This window comes from Fundulus heteroclitus, chromosome 19, assembly GCF_011125445.2.
Source record: "Fundulus heteroclitus isolate FHET01 chromosome 19, MU-UCD_Fhet_4.1, whole genome shotgun sequence".
Lineage (NCBI taxonomy): Eukaryota > Metazoa > Chordata > Actinopteri > Cyprinodontiformes > Fundulidae > Fundulus > Fundulus heteroclitus.
Genome location: NC_046379.1, coordinates 10,108,812 through 10,129,518, shown reverse-complemented (window position 1 = coordinate 10,129,518; position 20,707 = coordinate 10,108,812). Strand labels below are relative to the sequence as shown.

Genomic DNA, 20,707 nt, shown 5'->3' with positions numbered 1-20,707 from the left:
TAAAATGGTCAAATCAACCTATACTACAGTATCATTTCATGAATCTGATAATTCTGCTTTACTTGGGCTGTTTATAACTTATTTAGAGGTCAGGATAGTGTGCAGAACTGACTTTTGATATGAATTTGGAGAATAAAAAAACCCCACCTAAATATCTGTAAAGTTATCTTTTTAATTTTCTGCTTGAATATTTATTTTAGGTGATAGAAGTACTACTTGTGGATCAAATAAAAAATACGGTAAGCTACAAGTGTACAAAAAAAATTTGTATTATCTCTCATAGTACATAAAACTAATCTGATTTTACTTTGACTGTTTATTAACATATAAATATAATACCAAATTATCTAGATTAAGTTTTTCCAAATATTTACGTGCTTGAATATCCATATCTCATTTCGCTTACAGGCTTGCTTCTTTCTCAAAAGCCTTAGAGGCCATGTTGAAATGCCATGCATTATAAACCCTAATATACCACAGGAATCTGAAAAAAAAGTGATTATTCAGTATTTCAGGCACTGCTGGACAGCATTTTAATATTAATTTATATCTCAATATAACTTTTTTCAATAAAAGTTGACATGACATTTTCGATATTCGCCTAGTGGTTAGAGCATTGCGCTTGGGTCCCAGAGGTTCTGAGTTCAACTCCCACAAACTGCCACTCTGGGTCCCTAAGCAAGACCCTTAACCATATTGCAGCCCACTGCTACTCAAGGGGATGGGTTAAATGCAGAAAACAAATTTCATTGGAGTGTATGTTGCAATGACAATAAAGATGATATTATTATTTGTCACTGACTGACATACTGGGTTTTATGCATTTTATTTTTTAAATCAAATATTTCTTAAATGTTATATTACATTATAATTTATCTTGCCCACAATACACATCTGTTATGGGCATTTTTGGCAGTCTTTCTGAGGCTTTTATTTAGTTTATTTTGTTTCGTTTATTTATATTGATATCGTAATTATATTGTATCGACCGTAATTAAGAAATATATTGGAAATAACTTTTGGCCACATTGTGTCCAGCCCTAATTTCAGGTGACCAATGATCCAAAATGTGGGCAATTCCACACAGAAATTGTTCACCAGACACAAAATCAACTTTCTTTCATGCACACCCCAGTCCTCAGACATAAATCCTACAGAAAAGCTGTGAGGTTAGCTGAGAAGAAGAAAAAACAAAGGAGGTGAACGAGGAACCTGGATAATATCAGGAAGGTGTGCAAAGAAGACTGGTCAAAGGTGGTAAATGCATTCAACTCAAGAGTGTGTGGTGCTTTTCAACCTAATGTACTTGTACACTCAACTCACATTACACCAGCCGCACTGAGAATGCTCCTACATGCAGACACCGACACACAAGGTAGTCGGTGTCTTGAGAATAAGCGCCAGGACGTGGTGGGAAGCTGAACTCATCAGAGTAGTTGTCAGGCATCTACTCTCTCCCACTAATCCGCTGCCGGCCCTGAGAGATCCCTCTGCCCGTTTGGCCCAACCTTGTGAAATTGTATAATAGGAGACCAGGTGCTGTCCAGTTGGCAAACTGAGGACGTACAAAGTACTGAGGGCTGGGATACCGATAACTGTGCCAACCACTGATTTTGTTCAAAAACCTTTCTACACATGGGATTTGTTTTATGCTACTGACATTTTTTTTTCTTTTTCGTCATGAATAAACTGGATATTGGCTTTTGTTTTTCACATTTGTTATTCTGTTTTTCGTTCATTCCGTGCGTTTGGTACTTAATTTATATATTGGTTAGGATTCTAATTTGAGATGTGACTGCTCTTTGTCTGTGATCCTTTGCGTTGCTTCTTGTTTTTCCATGTCTTTGATTGTTGTCGTCTGTTGCTGTTTTTGTTATAAAATACCTTTTTGTTCACACTCAACCGGCCTCTGCCTGCCCGGCTGCCTCCCCGCCTGCATGTGGGTCCTCTCTTTATTCAACCCACCATGACAAAGGCTTAACGTTTCGTGGAAACTTTGCAGTGTCAGATTAAGCTACTGCAATAAAAACCTGAATGTATCTTAAGGCTTCTTGCACAAAACTAAGAATGGCAACAATCTATTTATCCGCAATAGATAAATTACCCAGCATCAAAGGTGGCTAGGGCCTATTACAGTTGAATTTGGCTGAGAAATACAGCGTGTGCTCATATTATGACATCCACCATTAATAGGATATAGGCCTCTTCAGTGAGGAGGTGGTTTCAGTCTGAGAATCCCTGTCCCTACACACACACACACACACACACACACAACACCATGTGTGTTTACATTTGTAATATATTTTTACTTGGAATAAAAGGCGATCGCTGACCTGTTACCACAACTCAACTGTTTAAAAACCTTCGTAAACTTACCTCGCTAGACCCTCTTCATAGATGTAGATGAGCAGCGGGTCGTAAGACGTCACCACTACATACAAACGAACGTCAAACTTGAACTCTACATGCAAAAAAAAAAGAAAAGAGAAAAGAAAAGAAAAAAGAAAAAGAAAAGAGAAAAGAAAAGAAAAAAAGTATTAGTCATAAACAGTTTTAGTGCCAAGCTGTCCAAAAATATCCACTGAGTCTTACCATCGATTAGTAGAGGGTTATTAATGTAGCGAGACACCAAGATGTTTTCATCCATTGAAATCTGACTTGGCTGTTCACGAGAAACAACACAAAGGCGACAACGTGGTGAACACACACACACACACACAGAGGAACACGCAGTCCGCATTTCATCTCGGGGGTTAAAGCAACGAGGTACAAGTTAATTCAAATAAAACAGCATTTAAAAATATCGACTCCAAGCAGCTGCCAGTTAATCATAAACATCAAAGGACCGTCACATGGGGGAGACTTTTCTGCGACGCTGGTCATAGCAGGTCAACCTTCAATAACAGCCTATAAAAACACAATCTGGTGCTGGGAGATGGGTCATTTATGAGGCTGAAATGTGTTGCAGGTGGTGAAGTTGAGTCGAGATTGGAGGGGAGGGGGCAGAGTAACCTCAGCGCTGGCCGGAGTTCAGAGGAAAACCGAGGCGAAAAAGATGAACGTATTTCTTTCTTCTCTCCAAATATCAAGCTGACATTCTTTCCACCATTGCATAAAAATGCCTGAGAAGAAGAAGAAGAATCGGGGATACATTTTCCAAGAGTGAGAACCTTATTGGCCTCCTCCGAGAGCCAAGACCTTGGAAGTGTGTGATTTACTCCGCCGGGGTTATTAATGTCTGGTTGAAGCTTATTTCAAAGACAACTGTATCAGTGCAGCCCCCACACTCAGATAACATCTGGCAAAGTGACTGCCTGGGTTCACTCAACGTTTTCTATCTCCGTGTGCGCAAACGTTACTCCCACACACGCCTAATGTAAATCTGTGCTTACACATGAATTAGTAGGACTCAGAAACAAACAAAACGAGCTGACTGACATCAGGGCTGTTTTAATAAAAGGGAGGTCCGGTATCTTCTGTTTCCAGTATGTGCTAATTTATCCTCACTGTCTAATGTCGGGTTTTTTTTAGGGGGTGGTTTAGAGGGGGGGCGGTTAAATCGCTTTGATCCTACACCCATTCTTTCTATTCTTTCTACGCTTATTTTTAAGTTATTCTCCCACTTGAGGTTTGGACTTGAGGTTCAATTACACAAAAGAAAAAAAGAAAAAACTTTTAAGCAATGGAAGAACTGAGCATAGAACAGAAGAAATAAACGAATGAAACGGGAAAAAAACAACAAAACTTGTAAATAGAGGAAAACAGAGAATAAAACCCTGAAATTTAAATGGCTTTATTTACCATTCGGTACTTTTCCTACATTCATTTGTTCACTGTTATAAAACTAATAGATACTAATGCAACCATGCTGTTTATTTTTCATTATTGTAAATTATGCAGACAAACTGTCATAAAAAGCATAAATCTCATGTTTAATTCAGTTGTACAGATTATCATAAAACTCCGTTTGACACTAATTATTTTGGGTTTGATCCCATTTGGGTCAGTTGACTCTCGTAAAACATGACAGATTATGAAGTTGATTAAGCCAACCAAACTACTGCTGGTAAATGTTATTTATTGTAGACTCCTAAACCATATTTACTTGTAGTACTGTTTACTTGAGAGTATACTATTTGCAAATGATAGAAAAATACTTTACATCATCAGTAGGAAAACGATTGTAAAACAGTCGCCTGTAGGTTGAGAGCTGATCCATAGTCGGTAAAAATCATATTGTCCATGTGATGACGTCAAATACTCAAAACTAGGGGGAGTGGTGGCCTAGTGGTTAGGTTGGGTCCCGGAGGTTCTGAGTTCAACTCCCACAGACTGCCACTCTGGATCCCTGAGCAAGACCCTTAACTCCAGACTGCTCCCCGGGCGCCGCACAGTGGCAGCCCACTGCTCCCCAAGGGTATGGGTTAATGCAGATGTCAATTTCTCCATTGTGAGATCAATAAAGTTCAATTATTATAGCCGCAAAACAACAAACTGGAAAACACAACATCTTTTGGAAAAACAAGAAAAGGTCAAGACAGCAATGACAAGAGAACAAAAACCCAACAAATTATCGTTTTCTAAGATTCAATATTTAAAGCCTGGATTCTACCAATATCCACCATTGTACAATAAGCTGCGTATTTTAGCTGTGGAATACTATTCTGACACTTGTTACACAGTTAGAGCGCAGGTTCTGTAGAAAACAGCTGTTATGGATAAAACTAAATGCAACTAAAGGTTGCCAAGGCCTGAGGACCTCGCATCCAGGACACATGCCAAGGAGCAAACAACCGACACCCTTCTAACTGTCAATAAATCGCTTTAATTAAGGCTATCACAGATGTTTCTATTGAGATTTAAGGCATAGTAATGGGAAGAAGAATTAAAACAGTTTCTGGACACAGAGCGGTTGTAGCTATACATGTATGAGAACACCACTCTCCTGCTGGACTGCCAAGGCTGCCTCCGCTCCAGATGGGTCACAAAGATTAGTTTTCTGTGCTACGGGGGATTTTCTGGTTTAACAGATTCTGCTATAAACTTGTTTTTGTTTGTTTTTTCTTTTCTTTTCTTTTTATTATTCCCTTTTTTTGCTTGCTATCTATTTTTCTTCAATACTGCTGGAACAGCTAATAGCTATTGAAACAACAAAATAATGAGACCCTTTCAGACACTTTTATCTTTGTTATTTTATTAAGTTGTAAGACTTTTTCAATGAACTAAGAGAAGTTTATTTTACTCTGAAATGGTAAATAATGCCAAATGATAAAAAAATTAAAAAGAAATGTATTATATTCTTAGTGGGAAACATATTAACTCCAAAGTGTTATTCCCGTCCCCAAAGTTACTTATTTTTGCTGTTTTTTTAGCACACTCACAATCAATTTGACTTTGATTAACTCATCAAAGGAGCAATAGGTGAAATTATATTCTTTTAGATAGAAAGAACAAAAAAATTGTTTTGTTAAGAACTAAAAAGGTATATTTTTAGATGGACTATAGTTAAACGTCACACACTATCTCTGTTTTTCTCCAATCTCTTGTTTATACAGCCAGGCTGGCCATGAATGCACGTATGTGCAAGAGAATAGCTGCCACTCAGGGCTCACCCACTTCCTGCTCATAAAATGCCCCCGCCAGATACAAAATGGCAGAGAGCAGGCAGTCTGATCAAAATGCTCTCTCGCTAACAGCATTATGAAGTAATTAGTTATTTACTTCTTCACTAGACATGTTCCCCAGAAAGGTGATGCTGTTCTGTTGTGTATTTATACTTTGCAAATATGCACATAGGAGATGATGGGGGAGAAGGGGAAATGGGTGTCGAGCTCTGGAGGGAGGTAAGGACAGTCGTAGCTTGATACATGTCTTGTTTAGGTCTACAGTTTTCAAGCTCCGCCTAGTGGTGAAAAATCCCTTATTGCTCCTTTAAGGTGTGAGAATGACAACAAATTGCAGCTTAAAGTAGAACATTTCTGTTTTCCAACTGCTGTCAACAACGTGAAATAAACTCATCTCATCTCATGTCAGCATCTGAAGACTTCAGAATGGGAAATAGCATCATTTTTAAAGAGTGAAAATCACTTACGTTGCTGACCAAATAGATTCCCCGTCCTCTTGAAGAGGCAACCGGTTTAATTATCCATGGCCCCTTGTCTTTAGCAAAACAATCTGAGTGGGACAAAGAGGAGGACTTATGGAAAACATCACAGAGACTATGAAATATTCGGTACCTTGCTTAAATGTTTACAGCCCTTAAAGTTTTTCACACTTTCTAATGTAATAACCACAAACTTCTATGACTTTTAATGGGATTTTACTTTTTAAAAAGTGCATAATTTTAAAAGGGAAATTATCTCAGTTGTTTTACAAATAAAGCTCTGCACATTTACACATTTGCACATATGCCATCAGACTGTTGAACTGCTGAAGCCAAAAAATGGACTCTGTACCACATTCGTAAATTATTATTATTATCTTAATAATACACACCTGCACACTGTGAACCGCACACTGTCTATTTCCCCTGCACTGCTTATATTGTTTACATTTCAATTGTTTACAAAAATCACCGCTGCACCTTATCCTGTAATTTACTGCAATTTACTGTGATTTTTCAAGCTGTATGCAAACGAAATGTCATTCTGTACGCACTCTGTGCATACAAAATGACAATAAAGTTGTCTAAGTCTAAGTCTAAATCATTATGTGCTGGATAATTTTCTACTATCAATGCACATCTTTTTTCTGTTTTTCTTTCAGACACGGCTCAAACTCGTATTGGACGGAGTGAATCTGTGAACATCAATGTTCAAGTCTTGCCAGAGATTCTCTGTCTTGACTTTTACCTTTCAAACAGATGGATATGATTGGATTTAAACCCTTTCATTATTGCTCTGACTGCACATTCAGGCTCATTGTCCTTCTGGAAAGTGAACCTCTGCTCCAGTCTCAAGTCTTCTGCAGCCTCTAGGGGTTTCTTCTACGATCACCATGTATATCACTCCATCAAGCTTCTAGGTCTTCTAGGCTGAAGAGGAGCAACCTCTAAAGCATGACGCTGCCACCTCCATATTTTACTGTTTGGTGTTTTTTAGGCTGATGTGCAGGGTTGACCCACACTGGTTTAGGATGTAGACTGAAAACTTATTTAGTCTCACCTGACAAGTGCACTTTTCTGCAGAAGTTGTGTGCAGTAAGACAAACAAGGGGCATAGTGCAAACAGCAAACAGAACTTCTCAAAGTTCTTTAAACAATGCTGTTGTTATTGCCACTCATAGATAAAGAGCAGTTTGATGAAGTAAATAACGACGTCTTGACCAGTCGACAGATTCTCCCACCTGTGCTGTGGATTTATGCATCTCTTGGCTATTTATCATATTAATGCTCTTCTTGGCCGAGCTGTCAGTTTAGGAGGACAATCACGTCATGGTAGATTTGTAGGTGTGCAATATTCTTTCAGTTTTCAGATGAGGAATATAACAGGAGTCTGTGATGTGTTTAAAGCTTGACATATAGTTTTCTAACCTAACCCTGCTTTAACATTCCCCACAACTTCATCTCTGATCTGTCTCCTGTGTTCCTTGGGCTTAATGATGCTATTTGTTGACTAATGTTCCCTAACAAACCACTACGGCCTTCACAGAGCAACTTTATTTATTCTGAGAGTAAACTGCACACAGAAGGGCACCATTTACTAATCATGTGACTTATGGACCTAACAGATTCGACTGGATTTTTTTCCTTTTAGGCATTAAAAGGACCTGAATACAAATGCACATCACACTTTCCAGCTCTTTATTTGTAAAAGTTTCATAACCATGCATCTTTTTTTCCCTCTACTGCTATATAATTATCACACTGAATTTCAAATGAAATCCATTGAAAATCTATAGTTTTAACATGACAGAATGTGAAAAGGTTTAAGGGGTATCAATACTTTTCCAATGCGTCATAAATCATAAATACAGCTCTGCTTAGACCGAATGAATCAGGGGAGGGTCTCTTACTGCGAAATTCCTGGTTCTCGGAGGGAAGCACGAAGGTCTGAGGAATTATGTGGAAGTTTTTGAAGCCGTGAGTCTGCTGCATCCGCTGGATATTTTTATAAAGACGGTCTTTGCGAGTTAATTCATATGACCTGGAAATCAGCAGAGATTTCAGTTTAAAAATGTGCTCTACTTTGACATGACATAACAATTACAGAAATAGATGGCAGTTGCAGCACCCCCCCCCCCCCCCCCCCCCACCCGCCTGACAGCGTGATTCATTTCATGCTTTAGAGAGGCACCAGTCCAAACTAAATGTGTGTTGCAGGAGAAGCCAAAAAATACATTGCCTGAACCGAGGGGGTTTGGAACGGATTGGTAGTGTTATTTATAATACAGAAACAGTAACAGTACACCCGGGTATTTCAGCATGCTGTTCTACCTGGGAAAGTGGTTGACCTTCTGGAAGTCTTGGAGGCTGCGTAGTACGTAAGGCTTGAGGTGAGATCCAGTCCACATTAGGTTGAAGTCATTGCTGTTTGGGTGAACCTGAATAACAGAGACGTGGGTTGACTCGCGCTGAATCACGTCCCATAAAGCAATCACTACAGTTAAGCTAGTTAAATCCCTGCCATCCACTGCATAATAAAAGCAAAGACCAGCATTAAAGTATATGAGAACCAGAACACGCCGTCGCCAATGGGCTAAATTACAGTCGGCACTTAAAAAATTAGTTTCGGAAAAAACATCATGTTAACTGGTTTTCTCTATGCCAGGAGACTGCTATTTTGTTTTGTTTAATGCAAAATATAAATTGTTAGTACAAAATAATTTGACAGACATGCAATATTCACATGATGACTACCCTTTTTGGGGGGTTACCATTAAGTCTCTGTAATAAAGTTTGGTTCTGGGGTGGCAGTAGATACTCGCGTCCTTTTGATCATTGGCCAATTGCAAGTCAACAAGCACAGGACTAAAATGTAAAAGGGAATTAATTGGTAACGCGTGGAAAGATCAAACAGGATTGGGTACCAAATCTTTTAAAGCTGCATCAATGAAGAATGAGGTTTACCTCGTGAAACCCGTGGTTGGACAGTATTCTTCGTACTAGGCGGCTCTCAGTGCGCACAATCTTGAAGGCCATATTATATCTCTCTGGGCAAACGAAATGTAAAAAAGACAACGGGAGAAAAAAATTAGGTCGTCCAACGCATTGAGGCTCCACATTTGAAATATGCTGTTATAAAAACGTTCAACGTTTGTACCTCCAACAGAGCAGATGCTCCTGTCTTTTGAAACAATTGCCTCAGGTAGAAAGAGGAGAACTGGGATTGTCTTGCTAAGGCCACTCCAAGTGATGCAAGGATGCTTTCTGCTTGAGGAAATATTGACATGTGACAAAAATCTAGGGAGTGAAAAACACTTTATTGAAAAATCAATAGAAAAAGCTACACAAATATAACAGAGCTCAATTTTAAATATCAGAGCCCAATTTTTTTTATTGCCAGCCATTAGTAGGAGAATTGCTAGTTAGTATACCAAGGTTTTTCCCGACTTTGTGGATTGTATTTGGGGAGGGAAGATTGTCATAAACTTTATCGTAGTCACAGAAAAATCTGCATATAAATATAATGTGATAAGAAATATTTGTCCAGTGATAATCTCTACAAACTCTAATTGATGTAGTTTACAAATCCCAAGAGCTGTTATTACAGTTGATCGTTATTATTACATTCGATAGTTATCTTTGATGTTCAAATTATTTTTCCACTATTGATTTGTGAGAGCCTCAGTGTATGCTAATATGAATGAAGCATTGTTACATACTGTTTAATAGCCAAATTATAGGCCATGCCTGTGGTTTAGTAGCCATTTTCATTAAAGGTAAGTTTGACTATCTGTGTGAGGATCTTGCCAAGCTCAGTCTTGTTTTTCTATTGCCCCCCCTACCATACTCAGCATTACTTAGTTGCATGTTTAAGGTAATTTGCAAATTGATCTATAAACATACAAAGAGCTAAATCAGTACTGAGAGTTTTCAATTTATAGTGACCAGGGCAAATAGAACTACAGTTGGAGCTAAGAGCTGGTCCCACTGGCTGACAGGGGAACAGAGGTGACGGAAACCTGGAGCAGAAACACAAGCTGGTCGAGAAAAGATAAGCAGATGTCTGACCCATCATACCTTAGCCTCCTCAGGTGTGGCGGATCTGATGAGAGAGGCAGATGGATAACCCAACATTTGCCCACAAGTTCTTTCTTTAAACTCCCTTTCAAAGGCTTTGATCAAAGTTAGACTGTTAATCAGCTTAAATCATATTTTAAACATTAATTTATTTGGAATACTTTTCTCTTCTACTTTCAGTATTAGAATGTAAAATTTCTGTTAGTTAGCGGTGTCACAAGATCTCGAACCGTGAGATCTTGCCATATCGGAACGGCACAATATGTCTTAAGTGAAGTCTGTCACGAAGCTCTCTCTAGTTTTATAGCATAGCATGTGACTGTACCGGCTTCTGTCACTATCAGTGATTATTGTGAGTAACGGATACAAAGGAGAACAATTTTAGCTTGAAATCCTGCTGAATCCTTATTTGAGGTTCTTAATTTGAGGTTAAAAGGAGAGAGATTCCTGCTGTGCTGCACTGCTCTTAATGTTTGATGACAGCACTTGTAAAAGAAGCTCCTCCTTTAAATATGTGTTAAGCAGCATTTAGGGTACCACAGTATTGCTAGCTTCTGTCCTTTCTACCTAAATTATATGTAATAATTGAATATGTGAATTTAATTTGACTAATAAAATAAATCTTATTATTAAACATCCATGATCCATCTGTTTTAAATTCGTAATAGAGATCACACAGTGGGGAGAAATGAATCAACACCTCCGCTGGGAACAACTTTTTGGACAGATTTTTGACTGATTATGATACTTATAGACCAATTATTTATGTACATTTGTAAAACCTAAAACAGATGAAAGATGCTGCAGGAGCTTAGAGTGACAGATGACGACCAATCCCACATCTGTTGCTGCGCATGGCCAGTCAGCTGGCTGAACAGAAAGCATCTCGCTTTTGCCTCGCTTGCAAAAAAACTAAAGAAAAACAACAAAGCTAATTTAGCTGTTTCAAAATATTCACAGGGAGTCATGATCTGAAAAATAAAGGAATCAGAGTTGTTACAAAGTAAAAAAACTAACAAATCTGATACCATCCCACATCTTATTACTGAAAAACATGAACAGACCTAATTGGGCAGCTTGGCTTAAGCAGCAAGGATCCATCTTAAAGAGTTCTTTATTTCTTTGAGCCAGATAAAGACAGAACCGGGCTGGGCAATAACAATCGCATCCAGTCACTGTACTAACTAACCCTCTCAGAAGAGTCCAAACTGTCTTACAGTACCAAAAGCGGCATGCTTATCTCCAGGTAAATATAAGATAAGGCATGACAATGATGGAGTGCATTTCAATCAGGTATGACTGGTACAGATAAAGCAGGTGAAATGTAAACAACTCCTGCTGCCAGTTTTCAAAGCAACTATGTGTAACCGTGTGGATGATATGTTTCCCTGAGATATCAAGGGGGCTCATACAGACAAACTAATCTGATGGTTTAAACCCTTTGTTCATTCACAACATAAGACAGTGATGAAACTGCCGCACTTGACTAAAGACTTGGCAGATGAAACCTTCCCGTTGTGATGCTCTACGTGTGAAACTTCTGCTGTTAATCCAAACGTCATACACATATTTTCTTAGATGTCGCTAATGTTCAATGCCAAATTTCGGGTAACTTGTTCAAATGCCGCCTAAAGATATATAAAAATGTGCTATTACCTTAGAAAACGGTGAATATATAATAAAAGCAAAGTCTGGTCACACAGTAACTGCAGAACCCAAACAACTCAAGCGGCTTTTTATCAAAAGGCATTGAAAAAAGACACTAGAGGTTGCTTCCAAACGCTTGGTCTGTAGGTTATGTGTTGGTGTAAAGTTATACGTAGTAGTGTTTTGCATTATTCAGTGTCATGTGTTGTCTGATTGTTGTACATTGCCCTGTTCTAAATTATTTAGCCTCCTGATGCAAAAGACAAGTGTTTAAAACCCAACAAATTAGCTGAATATCTATAATAAAACATATTTTCAGTTAAGTGATTTGTGTTAGGAAAGGTTAGTTTTTCATCACTGTTATGAAGGACACTTCATTTAACAAAACTATATGAGTAAAAGCTATTATTAAACTAGTAATTAAGGCAATTCAAACTAACTTAGGAGACACAGGCTGAAAGCAGGCACAGTAAAAATAAGGTATGACTGGGAATAGCATAAAAAGAAAATGATTTGGCTGAAACAAGAAAGACCAGCTGTCACGTTCACCGTGGAGGGCTAGCTCATCCTCTCTGCATCTCAAAAATGTATTTAATTTGGATGTTGAGATCAGATTTAGTTTATCTTGTAATAGCTGTAATAACAGTTCAATATCCAAAAACATAATTTGAAAAATAAAACATACAGTTTGGTATGCTTACACAACTCTAAAGGATTGAAGTATAATTTGTCATTTCACTAATGAGCAAAAAAATATCACTGACTGACGAAGAATGTTGTTTCTCCACCACCACTGACAGTGCTAATAACAGTTCATCAGATCAGAACAGTCACTTCATAATTTAAAAACTAAATGATGTGAAATATTTACACTTCTTTTTTAAACTGCTATATCAGGCCAGGGCTGATTTTAGGTTTTTATGGCATGCAAACCTTTTCTAAAAAAGAAATAGTGTTTCTGTGTCATGCTAAAAATAGAATATTTTAAAATAAAACTCAATTTGCTTTTTATTGAAAACACAAAAAAAGACTAAAGAAACAATATAAACTAACTAAATTTAATCCAATCAATCTTCAGTTGTTATTCTAGTAAACAGCATTCCTTTTTCTGGTTCAGCTCTATTTAGGTTGCTCCTGTAGCCATTCTGCAGAAAACCGCTTAACAAAACATGTTGTCTTATTTAACATAATTAATGGGCTTTGTGCCATTGGATTACATGCTCTAGTCAAATTCAATTTCTTGTAAGCATTGAGAAATTGTAGATGTGTCCTTTAAGCCAGCTAACAGGTAGTGTGCAGCAAGAAGTGAGGTAGGGGTACTGCTATAATATAACCAGGATGCATCTCTGGTTACGCCAGATCATTCTATGGCATCTCATAAAAGGAATCTCAACCACAGGGACCGCATGATCAAAAAAGATTTTTGACACCAATTTTTTAAAAGCTGTTATACCTTGTTAACAAGAACCCACCCATGTTTATCCAATACATGGAACAGAAAGTTCATGGATCCAAATGAGATGAATGGCATTTAAATAGTGTTACTTCAGGTCTTTGGGACGCTTCCACCAAATGGTTACATATAGATTATGATAAAAATATATAAAAATGTTGAAAATGAGTTACGTCATGCTCCAACAGACTGAAAAGTGTTGCATAGGTTTGTCATCAACTGCATTTTTCTGTACTTATAATTAAATTTTGCTCAGTTTATTCATAAAATGACTACACGTGCCATCTCAAGGCACTTTACGAAGTCATTTCTATTGAATCATACAGACAGATTGGTAACAAAAACATTTTTCGGTCAAAGGAAACAAAGCAGACTGCATGGGGTCAATTGAGTTTGCAACAATCACGCATAAACACAAGTAGTCCCAAAAATAGCTCCATAAAAAGACAGAGCTCAGAGCCAAGACTTTTAATTTGTCGTCCCCACAGCACGTTTCTAGCGCGGATTGCTGTCATTTCTTCAGTGCAGCAAACAGTAGAAGAGGAGCTCTTAACTTACCCTTGCTCATCCTCCTCCGAGGAGGACCCTGAGTCCTCTTTATCCCGAGCCACAGCTGGCATTTTCCCATCAAAGTGAGGCTGACTACCCGGTGAAATCCTCCAGGCGGCAGAAAGCTGTTCTATCAACAACAGTGACGATTATGTTGGTCTGCACACACGTTTCAGTAGCAGCAGTCGTTTCACTATGCAACAAATACTGACACACGCATAAAGCTGTTTAAATTAACTCATACTTAGATAATAACAGCTTTATCTACCTGTGGCGGCGATGAAATCCTCTTACTGCTCAAATATAAGACGTTGGCACGGAGTGACGGTTATCCAACATGCTGCTAAAAGGCAAACCGGGGTCAGTTTAGCTTTAAAACCAAGTAACAGCATTCTAAACTCGGGTATAAATGTGCACTAACATAAACGTACCCGTGTCTTCCTGAAATGCTAACAGCCAGCTAGCTGGTAGCAGCCAGCATCACAGCGACGTTAATCTTCCTGGTTACTACAACAACTGAGTAGCAACAGAGCAGCGGGCATGCGCACTGGTTTCAAACGTTTGTCCACGTGACGAACGTTTGAACTGAACCGTTAATCCTCCATTACAGCAGGTGCATTGTTTTACGTGCCAAGAGAAAAGAGTACGAGTTACTTTTGTAAGAAATTGGGAACGTTGTCGAATCGTTTTCAGACGACGATTTAATGTAAATAACTTTGAATGTACGTCATTCACATCTTGATTCTCATGTAAATATATTCCAAATCAAAGTTGTTCAACTTATCAGTAGCTCCTCCTTTTAAAGTTCATGTTTCAATTCACTAAATGAAACACTACATAAATCACACACATAATAATGGTTTAAGCCTTTATTTCTGTTAGTTCTAATGATTTTTCTGCTTATTTTACACTTATTTACCTGTTTGACAGTAGGGGTTTGCACAATAATCGTCATGACGATGCATCGCAATTCTAATTTTCGCGATCTACTGCATCGATTCTTGGCGCCAAGTATGGATTATTAATTTAAAAAAATTAATAAATAAAATTGCATGAATGGTTGGAGAACATCAGCCAAAAACAAGTGGAATACAACTTCATTGGTTTAAAGGACCACTGAGGCCATGTAAACGGCACTGATTATCCTTATTTTGTTATTTTGAGTTTTATAACTCCTAAGCACTTTTTGTCAGTGTGTCCACTCCAGTAATAGTAATATTTGTGTCCAGTAACAGTGATATTTGTTTTCATGGCAATACCTCCAAAAGGCGTTTCAATAAATACAGGTATGTATGAATTCAGTTTCTTTCAGTTATGTATCAATTGAAGACACTATCCAGATCATACACAGCCAGTCAGCCACTGGTAATGGCTGTATTTTTTTTCTAACAGTGTTCAGTGAAAATATCGTAATGTATCACGATACATCGCAGTAATTCAGGTATCATGATGCATCGTGATAGAATTGGATCGTTGCATGTGAATCGTGATTCGAATCAAATCGTGACTTCTTTGGCAATAACCACCCCTATTTGACAGTGACAGAACATGAAGCTATGTTATCACTTCACAACCACAAACTTTAATGGGTTGGGTTTTATTTGGATTGACTTTATGTGGCACACTAGGAGCAAGTGTGTTGCACACAGTGATGTGGAGAGAAAAAAAAAAGACACATGGTTTTCAACAGAAGAAAAAAAGAAATTAAAAATATCTAATCAGATCTAATCAAATTTGTACATCATGTTGTAGCTGTTATACAACAATCAAACAACAAAGATTATTCTTTTTACTTTCAAGAAGTAAATTTGCCAATTCCTTAAAATTTTAATTCTATCTATAGTCTGTGATAAAATGCAAGCATTTATGGGAGGCCCCTGATGGTTTGGGAGCCTTAAGCAGTGGCCTGGTTTATTTATGCCTTGGGTCAGCTTTGTAACAAGCATCTGAGGCCTGCACACAACAGCTATAAGCATACTAAGATTATATTACACACAGCTAAGCTCTTATTACCATTATGTTACTTTTAAAAAAAACAAATGGTTGCAGTGTTTTTATAGGGGTATCAGAATAAAGTGGAATGAATACAAATGTTCTCTCCACTTTTGAGATTTTTCTTTTGTTTACTTTGGGTGGGGGGTTACCTTTGAAAACCCTGTAATTATTCGCCTTAATTACCTTTTTGTTGATCTTTCACATAATCACAGAGATAGTTTGTGGTTGCAGTGTGTGAAAATGTGAAAAAAGCTTCTTCTTGTACGTTGTAAATACTTATTTGAGATAAATTCTAACCTAAAATAAGCTTCTGTAGAAAGGATGAGACAACTGATCAGCTGTCCCTCTTTCAGAACACCTGAGAGATCCAGAGACTCTTGTTGGTTTTATAAAAGCCTTAAGACTTTCCTTTTTAACCATGCTGTTCCTGCTGATCACTTGGTTTTTAGTTTATGCTGTTTTCAATTGATTGTATCTTGTAGTGCTTTAAGATTTTCTCAATGAAATGTGCTTTATAAATGAAACATATTACTATTATTTTAATCCCATCCCATTACATTACTCAAATTAACAACTACAGTGCCTGTATAAACTATTTTAAGGTTTGAAATTAACATTGAATTTTTTTTATTGCAAAATGGCATTCTACTACCCAATGGGTAGTAGATTTGTCTTCACGAATAAGCAAAACAAAAGTTGATCAAACAAGAATAAATTGTTTAAATATAAGTACAATAACTCATTATGACTTCACGGCCAGCAAAAGTCAGAAGAGTGGAATGTGGAAAAGCCACTGGATGGATGGATGGATGGATGGATGGATGGATGGATGGATGGATGGATGGATGGATGGATGGATGGATGGACAACTACAGAATAGTCTGGAATAATATGTTTCACACCTTCGTTTTCTTGTTTCATATTTATCCAGCCTTGAAAAAAGCTTAAATTTCATGTTTACAAGACTTTTTTGGTTTAGACAGGTTTGTTTTTTTAATAAAGGAGACGTTTTGTGTAAGTCATCAAAAATGTTTAGTTTAGCCCATATTTCAAGAAACAAAATCATGCAAAAATTATGCATTTTATTATGACAATGTAATATGTCAGTTTAAAAATGTTGTTACTGCTCCTCGACTTATCTACCAGTCCCGTCCCTGTCTGGAAACACTAACGTGCTGTTTACGCACCATCCACGCATTGCAGGCAATGGTGCATTCTTATTGGTCGGCTCGGAAAATGGGCGGCACTTCAGACTTGGGGAAGACCAATCACAATAGTGGTTCGATTGAATGGAGCCATTTTTAGAGGTTTGTTATTGGCTAAAGCTGTGGGCAAAGATTTGGGAAAAAACTCAACGTTGCCGCAAATGTAGCTAAACACTCGTTTGGTTTAAATCATGCTATGTTGAATTTCGCCAGATTGTGTTTCAGAAACTTAGCGACGCTGCAGTTTGGCTTACGTAGGTGGGTAAATACGTGTAAGATTCGCGATTTTCTTCGGTATTAGTATATATTAGCCTGCACAGAAACATAAATGGTTGTAATCTCCTGACAGATGACCTTGAATGTGTTTTTTTTTTTTTTTTTTTTAAACCGCTCGGTCGCTCCTGGCAGTCTGGGGTTTCCTGCACTGCCGTGATCCGACACACTCCCCCGACAGGTGCGTGACGGAGAGCAGACATGAGCCGCTTTCTGAACGTCCTCCGGAGCTGGCTGGTGATGGTGTCCGTCATCGCGATGGGAAACACCGTGCAGAGTTTCAGGGACCACAGCTTCCTCTCAGAGAAGCTGTACACGGGAAAACCAGAGTTTGGTGAGCTTCATTAATACAATCATGCGGGGGGAAACTGGGACAGCCTGTGTGTGTGTGTGTGTGTTTTACATAACACGTGTTGGTATCTAAGAATAACATTTAACAATAAATAGATAGTTAAGTAATACATTACAATACTTTAAAGTAAATACCATTTCAAATGTACTGCTGAAAATATATATTTTAGTAAGGAATAAAGTAGGGAAGCTTATGCATCTGCTAAAGGGTTTGCATTCAATTCAATTGTATTTATATAGCGCCAATTCATGATACATGTCATCTCAAGGCACTTTCCAAAATCAAATTCAATCAGATTATACAGATTGGGTCAGATTATACAGGTTTGTCAAAAATGTCCTATATAAGGGAACCCAGTTGATTGCATCAAGTGTTTACAAGCAGCATTCACTGAAGCTTCCTGAAGAAGCGTAGAGCCACAGGGACAGTTGTCTGCATAGTCCATGGCTTAGCAACAATTCTTCATACTGAGCAAGCATGACGCGACAGTGGAGAGGAAAACTCCCCTTTAACGGGAAGGTAAAACCTCCAGCAGAACCAGGCTCAGTATGAGCGGTCATCTGCCTCAAGCCACTGGGGGTTAGAGAAGACAGAGCAGAGACACAACAAGAGAGACAAACAAGCACAGAAGCACACATTAAACCAGTAATCTGTTCTACATTAGATGGTTAAAGAGACCTAAACAAAAACAAAACTTGAAATCTGACCTTACAGAGAATAATCTACAAGAGGACATTCAAAGCAACTGCCAACATGCCAAGATCTGACCTTCCAAGCAAGTTCACCTCCAGAGCAGATAGCAGGATGCTAAAAGAAGTGTCCAAAAACCCTAAAATGTCTTCACAGAACCAACAACAAGCTTTTGCTATTGTTGAAGTATTGAGAATGTAAACAAAGACCAGGACTTCTGGGATAATACGGACAGATGAGTATAAACCTGAATTATTTGGATACAACAAGGGAGGACGAGTTTGGCCTAATACTTCATGGTGTATAGAATACACCATGAAGTATTAGAGAGTGCATTTGAGATTATAACAAAATTAAAAGTCCAGATCTTTGTTTCACTGAGATGCTGTGACTTGAAAGACTTTACATGCACAACCCTCCTCAAACATCTCTTAGCTAAAGGTATGGGGACAAACCTTCCTCAGATTGATGTCAGGGACATCAAACCAGACTCCACGTTATAGGGGTTAAGGTACCCTCACTTTTTCCTCATCACGTGTACATATCCTTGAAGCAAAATATACATTTTAAATCTAATTCGATGCCTGAATGAGATGGTCAAATTTCTTTAAAACAGTAGATAGAACTTGCAAAGGGAAATTAAAACCAAATTATATAATTGTACCATTTAACTACTTTAAAGAGAATAATTTGCCAATATACTGACTGCTTTATTCTGCTTACTCCACCCAACTTACTCTAGTAAATGGTCTCCAAGCTCGAACATTTGGTATTTGGACCTTGCTGTCATCCATCATCCGCTGTGCCTGTGCCATTGATATCCAGAACAGAACGTAAGCCAGCCAGTTGTATTTCTGAATCTTATACCTGGTCATGAATAACGACTTTTATGCTCATATCGTTTACATCTTGCCACCTACAGGCTCTATCACATTACTTTATGGACATTTGTTCTGGCGCTGGGTCACTTTCTGTCAGAAGCATTCATCTACAAAACTGCACCACTGACCATTGGCGTCATGGCGCCACTCATAGTTGCAAGTGAGTATGGACTGTTACTTGATTCTCAAAATTTTTAGCATTTTTACGCTTGACCTTCTATTGCGACTGACTATTTTAAGTTATGGGTCTATAAAGTACAACTTCTTATTTTTTTTCCAGGTTTCTCCATCATAGGGATGCTGGTTGGATTCCAGTGTTTCCCAGAGACTGAGGAGGAAGTGGGAGTGCGGCAGAAGAAGCGAAACTAGTTTTCTCCTCTTGGCCGAATCCACCAGCAGCACGCAGGCTTGGACCGGTGCTCGTTTGTGCCGGCTGTGGCATCAGGAGGGAAGAAGTTCAGATGTAAATTATTTACTGAGAGAGTTTGTACCTCACCCTTTACGTCCTTTATATAAAAGTATATTTTATTGTTGACAGTGAGTACTGAGGGTGTTCTGCTTTTACTGACATCACATTCAAATGAGCAATATTATAAAAGGATTAAGCCACATATGTCAGTTTGTGTTCAGTAATCTGGATTGTAATTTTTTTCCTTTTAGCTCTCCATTGTTAATTTTTTTTCCTCAATTTTAGTTCAGATTTACCAAAGGACCTTCACAATTATATAATGTCCCTAAATGTTTGTTCTGTGCCCTCAAGGATTTCTACCTCCTCAATCACCAACCTTTTTGTCTGTTTTATACCCAAGCAATAAGAGAAGGATGTATTTTTGAAACTCGACCTGCTTAGCAATTCAGACTCCCTGTTTATAAAAGGTGTGTTTTTTTTTTTTTTTTTTTTGCATCGTTTTTGTGATCAGTATTTGAATTAAAAACTAAACTTTTGACTTTTGCCAGCGTTTATGGTTTTATTTCTCCCACCGATGAATATGAAATTTAAACATTTGCTTTTGATGTCCTTCAGGATTCCCCAGGGGAAAAAATAAAAGAAAATTCCATCTTCAAATGTGTCTAAATTGTGTCTAAATTACCTAAAATCTGTTCAGGTCTTATTTTCTAATTATCCAACTATACAATGGCGTTTGACCAAATAAACGATTCCTTAAACAAATTTGTTTTTTCAGACACTGAACATTTGCATCATTGGGTTATTGCTCAACTCACCCCATTTTTTAAATCTTTTTTTTTTTTTTTTATGTACGTTCCCGCGCTGTGTTTTCTGTTAACTAACCTTTGTTTTGATGGATTATAATGGTACACATGTACACATGTTTTTCGTCCTAAAGTATCTATTTTGAATCCCCTTTATGGTGTATTTATCTGTTAAATTTCCATTACGTTTTGTTTTTATCCACTTTTGCTTTTGGTTCCTCCTGTAACCCCTCACACCTTCTTGTGACCCTTGTTTTTGGTGGAAATTTT

The 20,707-nt window shown here is 37.9% G+C and overlaps 2 protein-coding genes across 12 annotated transcripts in view; one reads left to right on the top strand and one right to left on the bottom strand.

Annotated features, from left to right (window-relative positions):
• The window catches only part of ttll5 (tubulin tyrosine ligase-like family, member 5), a 77,038-nt gene extending 62,643 nt beyond the window's left edge, over positions 1–14,395 (bottom strand). For 2 of the 9 annotated variants that reach the window (XM_036150366.1, XM_036150374.1), the window contains exons 1-10: positions 14,261–14,391; positions 14,098–14,172; positions 13,839–13,959; positions 9,261–9,367; positions 9,068–9,150; positions 8,435–8,541; positions 8,014–8,144; positions 6,092–6,174; positions 2,593–2,662; positions 2,377–2,461 (exon numbers count right to left, since the gene is read on the bottom strand). In XM_036150366.1, the coding sequence (XP_036006259.1) occupies positions 2,377–2,461; positions 2,593–2,662; positions 6,092–6,174; positions 8,014–8,144; positions 8,435–8,541; positions 9,068–9,150; positions 9,261–9,367; positions 13,839–13,900 (728 nt within the window). In that variant the 5' untranslated portion in view covers positions 13,901–13,959; positions 14,098–14,172; positions 14,261–14,391. Of the gene's footprint in view, positions 1–2,376; positions 2,462–2,592; positions 2,663–6,091; positions 6,175–8,013; positions 8,145–8,434; positions 8,542–9,067; positions 9,151–9,260; positions 9,368–13,838; positions 13,989–14,097 lie in introns of all 9 variants that reach the window. The other 7 variants (XM_036150368.1, XM_036150367.1, XM_036150373.1 and 4 more) reach the window with 7 other exon arrangements.
• A 2,732-nt stretch (positions 14,396–17,127) lies between these two features.
• erg28 (ergosterol biosynthesis 28 homolog) lies at positions 17,128–20,268 on the top strand. Of its 3 annotated transcripts, none has more exons than XM_012851901.3 (6): positions 17,128–17,287; positions 17,438–17,636; positions 19,087–19,177; positions 19,267–19,385; positions 19,506–19,647; positions 19,687–20,268. In XM_012851901.3, exons 2-5 carry the CDS (start codon positions 17,504–17,506, stop codon positions 19,592–19,594), a joined length of 432 nt encoding a protein of 143 aa, XP_012707355.1. In that variant the 5' UTR covers positions 17,128–17,287; positions 17,438–17,503; the 3' UTR covers positions 19,595–19,647; positions 19,687–20,268. The 3 variants fall into 3 exon arrangements, with proteins under 3 accessions (XP_012707355.1, XP_021165983.1, XP_021165987.1); XM_021310308.2 differs by having other exon boundaries at positions 17,128–17,301; XM_021310312.2 differs by having other exon boundaries at positions 17,128–17,323.
• Positions 20,269–20,707: the final 439 nt, after the last annotated feature.